Source organism: Gadus chalcogrammus, chromosome 13, assembly GCF_026213295.1.
Source record: "Gadus chalcogrammus isolate NIFS_2021 chromosome 13, NIFS_Gcha_1.0, whole genome shotgun sequence".
In the NCBI taxonomy this organism is placed as follows: domain Eukaryota; kingdom Metazoa; phylum Chordata; class Actinopteri; order Gadiformes; family Gadidae; genus Gadus; species Gadus chalcogrammus.
In genome coordinates this window covers 3,177,664-3,190,163 of record NC_079424.1, presented here as the reverse complement: position 1 = coordinate 3,190,163, position 12,500 = coordinate 3,177,664, and the positions used below count along the sequence as shown (strand labels likewise).

The window sequence follows — 12,500 nt, the reverse complement described above, 5'->3', positions numbered from 1 at the left end:
TATCTGTCTGTCTGTTCCTCTCTCTCTGTTTCTCTCTCTCTCTCTGTCTCCTCTCTCTCTCCCTCTCTCTCTCCCTCTCTCTCTCTCTCTCTCTCTCTCTCTCTCTCTCTCTCTCTCTCTCTCTCTCTCTCTCTCTCTCTCTCTCTCTCAATGACAGTTAGATCAGGAGGCCTCGTATGTGCTTCTCGGTGTTAAGACAACACTTAATGTTTATGCTGTATGAGATTCCGTTGTGTTTGGAGAGTCTGTTCTTTGGAAATGTTTGCACTTGCAGTTTATTAATGCCTTCCCCTGACTGACTGGATACGACGGGTATCAGCCGAAGAGATATTTAGATAGATACGTCGCCTGAACAAATGTCGTTAAATCAACATTTTACGGTGTCTGCAATATTCCCAGTTAATATTACACCGCCTGAATTAGAGACTGTGAAGATGTCATACAGTTCTCGTCTTTCCGCAACACTCCTCTGTTTGCCTTGAGTGTTTCCTTTGGCATCAATCTGAACTATAACGAGTCTAGAGTTCATTCTTTGTCTTTGAAATTACGATAGTAAATTGCTCCGCTTAATTATGTCAAATGGTTCCGAACCCTCTGCCAAAGTGAAGCAGACGTTTATATACTCCAACCAGTTTTATCTTCAAAGGTGACACGATCTTTTGATTAAAGTCTTTTTCATATGTAAATTAAAATATTTAAATGTAAATTACCGGTTTTTCTTCCAGAATGTCTTTGTTTTGGGAATAAAAGGGTTCTCCTCTGAAGAGGCAGCATGTGTGTGTGTGTGTGTGTGTGTGTGTGTGTGTGTGTGTGCGTGTATGTGTGTGTGTGTGTAATGGGTGTAATGGTGACCTCTAGCGGTGGGAGAGATGTTACCACCCTCCCCAGGCAGGCAGCAAACTCAGGAGTTTTTAACATTTCTGATGTATTTTATCGTGTGTACAGTATGAAATGACAGCCCGCCCCAAGACCCACCACCCAAGACCAAAGACCCACTGAGGTCCACCAATTTTCTCATACGTTAGAGATAAAAAGCATAAAATAAGTTTTTTAAAGATCATGATATCCCACCAGTGACCTGGGAATCACAGTGCCTTACCATATTTGTCGATTTGTCATGAAAATAAATAAATATCGAAAACAGGTAGGATAGTGGCACCATTATAAACTTATTGTTGTTCAATGATCAATAGCCCTGTTTATCGGATTGAGGTTTATGGAACATTGCCTAGCCTAGCCTAGCTAATTTCCCCCCAAAAGGCCAACACGACCACAGCATCAACGCCGATAGAGAGCCATCAAAAAGCAACTGAAAGTTGCAAATCCATCATGAAACCTGGCATCCCGAGACAGAATAATACGTTCCGGTGCTTTAGGCCCGATACGAAACACTAGCGCAGCGGAATGACGGTTCATCATCAATATTTCAGCGGTGGCTACTGTTACGTTTTCCTCCGCGCTGGCATTAGAGAGCGCTCTCTCTCTCTCTCTCTCTCTCTCTCTCTCCCTCTCTCTCGGTCTCTCTTTTTGTTGTTTTTGTGGCTGGAGTCCGTAATATGACCCCCTCTGTGATAGTGGAGGGGTATTGCGTTCCCAGTCTGCTATGGTCCAACTGGTGACAAAAGCCTGGTGTCATGTCACCTACTGGAACTAACAACATGCAGTTATTCACTCGTCTTTGGAACCAGTTGAGAGTCGGAACCCTAACCCTAACCCTAAAAGCCGATTTAGGATTTATAAAGCCTGCTCACAAGGGTAGGTTTTTAAAACGTGTCAGAATACATTTAGCTTTTTGTTGGATTAAAACAAAAAGGGTTCAAGTATTTTCTACTGTCGTGTTTAACTGGTACCTATTTGACCACCAGGTGTGATGTTGAAGAGCCATTACAAGCCTTTAAGCCTGTGTGCCGCTTTTAGCAACTTAGCTTAAATTAACTGAAATACGCTTCAGTAGTCGTAAAGAAAAAAAAAACTTTATTCAGTCTGAGCTCAAATTGCATTATGAGAGATTCTGCATGCGGACACTGGACAGAGCGAAAGGAGAGGAACCGTTGATTCAGTTCCACTAACGTCATCATTAGACGAGAGCAGGTACACATATCATGAGTCACACGGTAAAAAACAAAACTCCCCTTGTATTTCCCACTCCCACCAGCAGGGGTCAGGGTGTCAGTCTCATGGCTTCTGCGTCGCTACACCGCTGGCTCGTTAAAAAAAAAAAAACACCAACAAAGAAGAACCAGACGGAGAAGATAAGGTCAGTGCGTTCCCATTGTACAGGGCAAATAATGTTTACGCACACAATCCTTGCGCGGCCTTGTGATCGCACATCATAATACTGTTCCCCAAGGAAAAGAAAGCTCAGGTGATTCCACCACAGAAGCACCCGCTGGCGGTCAGCGGTCGCTTCTCCCTCGGTCTCACCTGAGGGGAACTCAGCAGGTCTGAGCCGACATGCTGTAGAGAGAGAGAGAGAGAGAGTGGGCGGCTCACGTTGAGTTTAATGCAAACAAGAGGCTGTACAAGCAAAAAGAAGACATATGTACACGAGGAGATGCGCAATGCATCACTCACCGAAACTAGCAAGGACTTGTTCCTCTGCGTTCTGTTAAGAGAGGAAGTACAGTGTGGTGCGTCTAGCCTGCACACAGCGAGTGGTAGGAGTTACAAGATAGCGTACTGTGTGATGTCTTGCTACAGAGATGAGACTGCACACAGCTAATGGTAGAGTGACACGTGTTCTGATAAGATAGCGTACTGTGTGGTGAGTCTCGCTACAGAGATGGGACTGCACACATTGACACGGAGTGGAGTGGTTGGGTTCCTTCTCGAGGGTCAGTGTGAAGTTGACACCGGACCTGTTTAGAGCCGTCTGGAGAACGCAAATCTCACACTCAAAGCAGAAAAGGTGCACTTTTTGTCGTGTGCCATCGTGTTCTTTAAAATTTCTCTGGGCCAGAGTTCAGGTTTTTCCGTGCAATAGTCCTTGCAGATTTGTTGTCCAAGACGATGGCATTCCCGTGTCTAGACTTTGATGAACAAGGTAAAGTCCCACCGACTGATTAACTAAAGTGGCAGGCGTTTATTTGGGGGGGGGTTGGGTGGGGGGGGGGGGGAGGGGGCCCTCCCTCCCTGTGGCCACGCCCCTGACACGCCCTCAGGCATAACAGGAAATGGTTTAGCAGTAGGGTTCTGAGGAGTGATGACCCTTCGGAGGCCAGGGGACTCCTGTTGCCGTGGGAACGGGACAGGGAGTGAGGAAAGCGCTGAGGACTCTGGCGAAGCGCCACTACGATTGGGCGACGGACAGAGTCCGGGTGCGGCGGCTGGGCGGAGCTTTAGACGGGCTCCACGTAGTTCGCTGGGTACAGGCCCAGTTGGCCGTCGTCTAGGCGACCCTGGCACCATCCCTGCTCGTCCTCGTCCTCCAGCTTGGTCAGCTCGTCACCTTGGGAACAGAGTCGGTCCAGACGTTAGTGATGACGAGACAGAGACACGGAACTAGGACTGGTAACTAACCTCACCTTAGAGTGGGAATGATATGACAAGAACACTGAACTAGTCTTTAGTACTGGTAACTAACCACCTCTTAGAGTGGGAACGACATGACAGAAACCACTGAACTAGTCTATATTACTGGTAACTAATCATCCCGTTAGAATGGGAATGACAGAACACTGAACTAGTCTTTAGTACTGGTCACCAACCATCCTGTTAGAGTGGGATTGACAGAACACTGAACTAGTCTTTACTATTGGTAACTAACCACCTGTTAGAGTGGCAATGACAGAAACCACTGAACTAGTCTATAGTGCTGGTAACTACCTGTTAGAGTGGGAATGACAAAAAACTGAACTAGTCTTTGGTACTTGTAACTGACCACCCATCAGGGGTGGGAATGACGACAGGAAACAGCGAACTGGTCTTCAGTACTGGTAAATAAGTACGCCTTAGTAAGGATCAGGTAGGATGTACTCTCAAATTCGGGAATACATTGGTTTCCCATAATGCAACATTGTTCTTCCTGAAACAACTACGTATTGCGGCAGTTTTGTGGCAACACTGTGTACATTATAAACAATTCTTGCACTAATAGTCTAAATATATACATATTTTTAAGTATACTTTTGGTTTTAAGCATATATTTAATCGATGCTTAGTTTGTGTTTTCAATTAAAAAATTGTGCAAAATAAATACATTACAATTAGCCCACTATTGACTGCATACATATATTACAAGAAATATAGGGATACTTCAAAATTAAGGACATTTAATAAATTAGAATAAATCAAAGACATTTGTACATAACATATGCAAATAATATTTAAGTCCATATTAAACAAAATAAAACGTGTATATTATTGAAAGAAAGTTCGTATCTCAGATAATTGTAACATCTTTAAACTTTATTTTGGAAAAAAAGAATCAAATCTTAGGTAGAAATCATCTAATCATCTAAAAGCAAAGTCAATCCAAATGTCTACTTCGTATTCATCTAAAACATTTTCCAAAATTATATATGGTTTAAAAATGTATAGATGATTTATATAGTTTTTAAAGTCTGATTCATGTACAATTGTAAGACAATGTCGGTAAAATCATTTAGCACTTCCAGTTCCAGCCAATTCCAGTTTAGCACAAGCTGGAATTACTTTCCAAAAGGGATCTTTGCAAAACTGTACGCTGGTAATCAAAGCACAGCAAAACAGACAGAGCATGACTCCCAGCAGCAGCACTTCATTACAGACGTCTAACGCTGTGCTGCATTAGACCTGGCTGCATCACTGCTGGCCTCCAAACATGATGACTCCAACCACTAAACAGCAGTCAGATCAGAGCCATCTCCTCCGGTATTCACATTTGACAGCTTGGCTGATCCCCTTGGGAAAGAAAGCACGTATCAGGACTGAAAGATATGCATCACTTATTGCCAGTTATCCTCAGTGATGAAGGAACGCTTCTCTATGGCTTATGAGGATATTCAGACCCACATCAACCATGGGTTGCTTGGACTTACATGGATGTTAGCTAATTAGAATCAATATTGGTGTCAATACTATAGTAAGTTCTTCCACCCACTTTCCTGTGTTTCTTCACTTTCTTCCTTTAAAAATGTACAAAAAGACCTAGTATAGATTATGAAAATACGGTATTAAAGTAGTCCATTCACCCAGAAGTGTTTGCTGGATGCTCAATGGAAAAGCACGACTCACAATAGAAGCCGTGTCAGAAAAGCTTATAACGCCAATGTTTTTATGATGCCTTTTTTTCCCAAGATCTCAGATTTGTTAGTGCTCGGACATTCATACGATAAACGGTAAGATATGCAGACACAGAAACACTAAATAAGCCATGGCGATGAATCGTTTACTTACCGAAATCACTCAAACGCAGAGAGAAGTTTGATCGGGAGAAGTTTGATCGGGAGAAGTTTGATCGGGAGAACTCCGCTCAGCGCATTACGTGAACGAGTAATGCTCGACAGAATTGAATTCTCCCCTGATTGATTAGATTCAATCCTATAATGTCATTGATGATTTTGATTTTACCTGACATACTAATACCATTTAGGAGCAAACAAAAGAATAGAATAGAATACAATAGAATATAAATGAATATGGCAGAAACAAGAGAAAAGGGCAGAATAGAATATGATCTAACTATAGAAACTAATAGAAACTAATAAACAACTATATACAGAGTTAAATAGAGCAGAATGGACTGTGACATAATAAAGTTGAACAGAGCTGAACTAAATGGAATAGAACAGAGCAGAACAGAAAAGGGCACCAGAGAATACAATAAAACAGAATGGGAAATAATAAAACACACTTAATACAAGTGTGTGAAGAAATACTGAATATCCAGCCTAGAATCGTCCCTGAAATAAACTATATAAATGGTTTTACCTCGGATTGTAAATAATTTATTTACAATCTGAAAGGTATTCAACAGAAAATGTGAAATACAGTCTTTTAAACATTGAGAGTATCAATACAATACAATACAAGATCAAGTGCACCTTAAGTGTACTTTCACTTAATGTACACAAGGGTATCCAAGCCTAATTGAAACCCAGAGCTCTTTCAGCACTTTGAGTGTACTTCAGATGTACTTAATTAAATTGAACTCTAAGGTGAGAGGGTACATGTTGAAGCGGTCCCTCCTGAAGCGATAGGTGTCATGCCCACAGGGCAGCCCGTTAACGATGGGGCCCTCATCGTTAACGGTTCCTCGTTAGGGCGATGAGCTCCACAGCCTGATAAGACCGCAGTGGCTTTGGTTCCGACCTTTCACCGGATGTTCTCATTCCTCCTGTGACGCGACCCAAGGGTGTCCCAATCTGATATTTAACCCTTATCTAATGTTTTCCCTTATCTCACCCCAAAAGCACATGCTTCCAGGGGGCAGTGTCTCTAAATCATCTACTAATGTTACAGCTCAGGTAGTAGCTACAAACGCAGGCAGGGTGTTCAACTTAAAACCGACTCGTCTTTAGAAACCACATTTTCCGTCCACGCAAACGATGAATGAAGATCACTATAACGTCCTTTATGTTGTGTGTGTGTGTGGGAGGTTGTTGGTCTGAATCGCTCTGAGGATATTTCTTTCTACAACTGAGCCGGTAGAGTCTCAGCACCTCACCACCACGAGACGAACCGAGATTACGGCCTCACCTGCTTTGAAGGTCAGCTCGTCCTGCTCCTGGCCGTCGTAGTCGTACAGGGCCTTCACCCGCACCCCCTTCCCGGGCTCCTCCTCGAAGGGGTTGGGGCCCCCGTTGGATTGGCCCCCCGAGTCGGGGTCCCCCTGCTCCTCGTCGGACCACTCCTCGGAGTTTGGCCGCGCCTGGGTCTTATCTGAGCTGCTCAGGCTGAGCAGGAGGAGGAAGAGGAGACAGAGGAGGAGGAGGAGGAGGAGGTGGAGGAGGAGGAGGGGGAGGTGGAGGAGGAGGAGCAGGAGGAGGAGGAGGAGGAGGAGGAGGAGGGGGAGGAGGAGACGGAGGAGGGGGGGAGGGGGAGGGAGGAGGGGGGAGGGGGAGGAGGAGGTGGAGGAACAGGAAGAGGAGGAGGAGGGGGAGGAGGAGGAGGAGGGGGAGGAGGAGGAGGAGGAGGGGGGAGGAGGAGGGGGAGGAGGGGGGGAGGGGGAGGAGGAGAGGGAGGAGGGGGGAGGGGGGGACGAAGTAGGAGGAGGAGGAGGAGGAGGAGGAGGGGGGGGGGGAGGAGAAGGAGGTGGAGGAGGGGGAGGAGGAGGAGGGGGGGGAGGAGAAGGAGGGGGAGGAGGGGGAGGAGAGGGAGGAGAAGGAGGGGGAGGAGGGGGAGGAGAGGGAGGAGGAGAAGGAGGGGGAGCAGGGGGAGGAGGAGGAAGCAAAGGTCAAAACATTGACCTTTCATGGTTGAATGTCATGGATAGACAGAGACAGGTAGACAGACACACAGACACACAGATATAAACACCAGACACACAGACACACTAAAGATAGATAGACAGACGGACACACAGAGACACACACAAAGGTTCTCCTCTCTGGGTGTGTGTGTGTGTGTGTGCGTGTGTGTGTGTGTGTGCGTGTGTCTCCCCTACCTGGCCTGGTCTCCTCCCCCCTGGGGTGAGTCCGTGGCTGGGGTCATGTGGGTCAGCGTGACTCCGTCGTGGTTCTTCCTGCTCTTCTCCCTCCTGCTGATGTTGTGTGTCGCCTCATGGTTGTACTCCTGGGGACACAACATAACGACCCGTTAGATATCGATACTTAAAGATAGCGTTGCTCCGATACCAATACCAGGATCGGAAATTCAATCGGAGATCCTAAGCAAAACAGTTAATTCAAGAGAAGATAACTTCACCGATGCACGTCTTTGTAAGTCAACGTTAAAGAAACTCTCATGGTCCACAGACACAGCAGAGCAGAACGTCTCACGGAAACGCTCCGGGACCGAGCGCAACGGACCTCAAACTGCGGCCAGCTCATGGCCATGCCCGGCCCGTGGGCGGCGTTGAACCACTTCAGGTCTTCCTGCGGGCTGGCGGACGTCACCACCTGCTCCAGGTCTCGGTACACCGTGGCGTAGCTGGGGGGGCGACAGAGAACAGGGGTTAGAACGGGGACGGAAACACAAGACGGGCGGCATGTGGCTCAGGAGGTAGAGCGGGTTGGCTGGTAACCCGAAGGTTGCTGGTTCCATCCCCTGCTCCTCCTAGCTGAGTGTTGAGGCGTCCCTGAGCGAGACACCTCACCCTCACTGCTCCTGACGAGCTGGCTGTCTCCCTACATGGTTGACTACCCCGTCAGTGTGAATGTGCGCCAGAATGGGTGAATGTTAGGCAATATTGTAAAGTGCTTTGAGGGGCCACTGGTTAGAAAAGCACAATATAAATGCAGTCCATTCATCACTGCCCCTAGTAGAGCACACACAAGTGCTCATTGTCGACAGACACAGCAAAGCAGAACATATCACGGAGACGCTCCGAGATCCCACTCCACAACATGTAAAATGTAAAGTATTTAGCGGGTAAAGGCATTGCATTCTGTGTTTACATTTCTACTGCTGTATTGGGTGTACAGACGTATTATTTTGTGGATCTTTTGCAGATCTTTGCATATTCTTATTTTAAATCGGTTTCATTTATTCCTGTCTTTCCATCCGTCTGAATAAAGCCCATCTTCTCTCATCTCCCATCCCTCCGTCCTGGTCTACCCCCCCTCCCTGACTCGCCCCTCCTCACCTTTGGTTCTCGGTGAGGTTGAGGTGCCTCTTGACGTCCAGCAGAACCTCCCTGATGAAGCTCAGCCTCTTCTCCTCAAACTGCTGGCTCTGCTCAAACACCTGCTCCATGTTCTCCATGTACTGTGAGGTGACGCTGTTCAGCTCCTCCAAGCTCTTCTCGTACTTCTCCCTGGCCTGGGGGGGGGCGGGGTTATGGAGATTAGAGTCACAGCCTGTCCCTTTGGAAAGCTTCATTTTTGTTAGCATTAGCACATAGGCTAACATTAGTATTGTTAGCATGTTAGCAGCTAATGATAATTGCATTAGCGTTGTTAGCTGTTCATAATTATTACATCAGCATTGTTAGCATGTTCATAATTATTACATTAGCATTTGTAGCATGCTAGCAGCAATCAATTCAACCTTTAGCATTGCTAGCATGTGTCTTCAACCGACAATGCAAAACAATTACTATCATGGTAATAATGATACTGATTAACTAATACAATCCATCCATGGTGATCAATAATTTACTATTATAGTAGCGAGCACCATGTGTACCGGAACATACAGTTAAACAGAAAGGGTTTCAGGCGGTTTTAGTGACGTGCTTTATGGCTCTCTGGTGCACAGAAAGATCACGTTCTAAGAGGTCGAAGGTCAAGGCCCTGATGTCATCCAACCACGCCGGGCTGGGGTCAGAGTCTAACGTAGCACAGCTAATAAAGTGTTATTAGGAGGAGGAGGATGTGTCAGTCACACATTAACCAGGACTCAGCCTCTGACTGGGTTACCTCACAACAGGATATGGGAAGGCTAGCTTGGTGGTTTGCGGTTTCAAATAATATTTAAATAATATTTTCTCTCCCATGGCTCTGCTTACGGTGAATAGTTCGTCTCATCTGCCCAGCGACCATCTTGGTACTAAACCATTCAGAACCAAGATGGCCGCCAGGTGGGTGAATCACCCTAGCGACCATTGTAGCACCAAACCATTTAGAACCAAGATGGCCGCCAGGTGGGTGAATCACCCTAGCGACCATCTTAGCACCAAACCATTTAGAACCAAGATGGCCGCCAGGTGGGTGAATCACTCTAGCGACCATCTTAGCACCAAACCGTTTAGAACCAAGATGGCCGCCAGGTGGGTGAATCACTCTAGCGACCATCTTAGCACCAAACCGTTTAGAACCAAGATGGCCGCCAGGTGGGTGAATCACTCTAGCGACCATCTTAGCACCAAACCATTTAGAACCAAGATGGCCGCCAGGTGGGTGAATAGCCACATAGCCACAAAGCCCTCACCTTCTGCGAGTCCTGTTTGCACTTCTCCATCTTCTCGGTGAGTTTCTTCAGCTGGTCTGCGTTGGTGGCGGCGTCTGCCTTCCCGTTGGCCTCGCGGCTCGACGCCAGCTTCTCCTCCTTGCAGGCGGCGTGGTAGTTCTTCTTGGCGGCCTCGAGCTAGCGGCAAAAGGGCGGGAAATGGTTCACGCTAACGCTAACGCTAACGCTAACGCTAAACCACGACGGAGTACGTTGGTAGCAAGACAATTGTCATTGCTTGGCACTTGGTTCTATGAACATCCTTACTGTACCGACAGCAATATATGGTTGTGTGTTGGTATGTAAGTCGTTTTGGATAAAAGCGTCTGCTAAATGCCGTGAATGTAAATGAAAATGGAGACCAAAGAGCAACAGTAGTGGTTGTAGCGTTTGGTTACACAAAACGTTGTTGCTCTCATCTCTGTGTTTGCTTTGCCTCATTAGCGGCCCAATTATGAGCTCAAGTTACTTGTTTATTTTACACTTTAGACATGTTTGCTGTTCTTGTTATTCACAAGTGCCTAAATTATGCACAAAGGCAGTGGTTTCGTGTCGAACCGTACACAGTAAATACTATAAACGTGCATAATAGTACATACTATATACGTGCCACCCAGTCACAGTACTCTACTGGGACAGAACCAGTGCAGAAACCCAAAACAAGCACGGCGGTCCTCACCACCTTCAGCCTCCTGGCCCAGTACTATACTGGGACAGAACCAGTGCAGAACCCCAAACCAAGCGCTCACCTCCTTCAGCCTCTTGGCCCAGGGCTTCTGGGCCTTCTTGAAGCCCTCGTCCGTCTCCTTGCTCTCCTTGAAGCCGCCCATCATCTGCTTGTGGTACGAGTCCTTCTGCCAGGTCTTCACCTTCTCAAAGTCCTCGCTCATGAGCCGGTTCCTGATGTCCTGGTGCAGTTCGCTCACCTTCTCCGCCTCCACCATCAGGGCGGTCCAGGCGCGCTCCACCGTGCCATACTGTGGTCCTGCTCAGAGGGGGGGGGGATGTTACTGCTGTGTTCAGCAGGGTTCAACCGTTCTTTGGTTGTGAGGGAGAACGGATCTTCCTGAGGAACCTGGATGGTTTACACGGTGGTGGCTAGAATAGGTTATTGTATGCTATCACATTACGTTACTGTAGAGAAATGTCAGAGCACAACATGTCTAAGTATAACATTGCATACTCTATTACATATTACAATAGCTTAAGATTTCATCATTGTATTACTGAGTATTCTAGTCTAGTCTTATTCCAGTCAGGCTTTTGTTTGGGGAAAATATGAAAACAAGAACCGACAGCTGATACTACTACTGTGGGAAACGCCCTGCATATCGAATCCACTAGCTAGCCACTGGCTGATGACTTTCATCTACTAGCAAGCTGCTAACCCTCATCCACCAGCTAGCCCCTAGCTGCTAACCCTCATCCACCAGCTAGCCCCTTGCTGCTCAGCCTCATCCATCAGCTAGCCCCTAGCCCCTCACCCTTGTCCACTAGCTAGCCCCTAGCTGCTAGCCCCTAGCCCCTCACCCTTGTCCACCAGCTGCCTCCACCTCTTGGACCAGTCGGTGAGCTGCGTGGAGTAGGCCTTCTCAATCTTGGCCCGCTCCTGCACGCAGTTCATCAGGTCGTTGCAGAGCCGGTGGCCGTCGTCCGTCCGCTTCACCGTGCGCTTGTAGTTTCCCACCTGGGGAGGAAAGAACACGATGACACGTTTACTTAGCGATAACGCGTTAACTTCAGGTGTCCTCTAGGGTAGGGTACACCTGAATTTTTTGGCATAGTGCTCAGGGCTCTATGGTTGTGGGGTTGCCGGTTCGAACGCTTGCTGTCCAGCGATGTGAGTGTGACGTGTAGGTGTTCAAATGGAAAGATTGTTGGGTACAATAAAAAGACCAGGGTATAAATCTATCTGCATCGAAATCAAATGGTCTTAAGGTAGTAATGGTGAAGATTTACGAGTTAATAAATGTCAGATAGGTCACCATCTATCTCTGAAGGAGGACAGCAGATACACAGCGGTGATTAGGCCTGTGCCCGGCAGATAAAGCCTTTGTATTTGTAGGATTATGAATGTTATGAACCGTGTGTCAGCGGCAACACTGTTTGTGTCTCTGGGAAAGATTACTGCTTTTTGCCAAAGGTGTTGCCAAAGTGAGCGAAAATTACCACTTTAATTTTGACCCACCAGTTCGAATTATTGTCATAAAAAGTGAATAATTTGTCATTATTGGTTTATCAGCAGTATCAACCATTCCTAGGATAAACTCAACTATTGTATTTGTTCCTGAGTCTGTCGGCCATCACCAAGCACGACATAAACGTCTTCATTCCTGCAGACTTAGAGACAGAGACGGTCCACCAAATGATGAGGGACAGCCCTGAGGCTAACGACGACTTCAACCACCGCATCGGTAAGGATGTGTGTAATTAGCGCTGTTTCCCTACATAATAACCACCTAACATAGCAT

The 12,500-nt window shown here is 46.8% G+C and overlaps 1 protein-coding gene across 3 annotated transcripts in view; it reads right to left on the bottom strand.

Moving 5' to 3' along the window:
- Positions 1-3,173: 3,173 nt before the first annotated feature.
- Positions 3,174-12,500, bottom strand: part of LOC130401920 (protein kinase C and casein kinase substrate in neurons protein 1-like) — a 27,355-nt gene continuing 18,028 nt past the window's right edge. For all 3 annotated transcript variants that reach the window (XM_056605950.1, XM_056605948.1, XM_056605949.1), the window contains exons 3-10: positions 11,560-11,716; positions 10,779-11,014; positions 10,012-10,167; positions 8,726-8,901; positions 7,950-8,070; positions 7,586-7,713; positions 6,679-6,875; positions 3,174-3,448 (exon numbers count right to left, since the gene is read on the bottom strand). In XM_056605950.1, the coding sequence (XP_056461925.1) occupies positions 3,339-3,448; positions 6,679-6,875; positions 7,586-7,713; positions 7,950-8,070; positions 8,726-8,901; positions 10,012-10,167; positions 10,779-11,014; positions 11,560-11,716 (1,281 nt within the window). In that variant the 3' untranslated portion in view covers positions 3,174-3,338. The remainder of the gene's footprint in view (positions 3,449-6,678; positions 6,876-7,585; positions 7,714-7,949; positions 8,071-8,725; positions 8,902-10,011; positions 10,168-10,778; positions 11,015-11,559; positions 11,717-12,500) is intronic.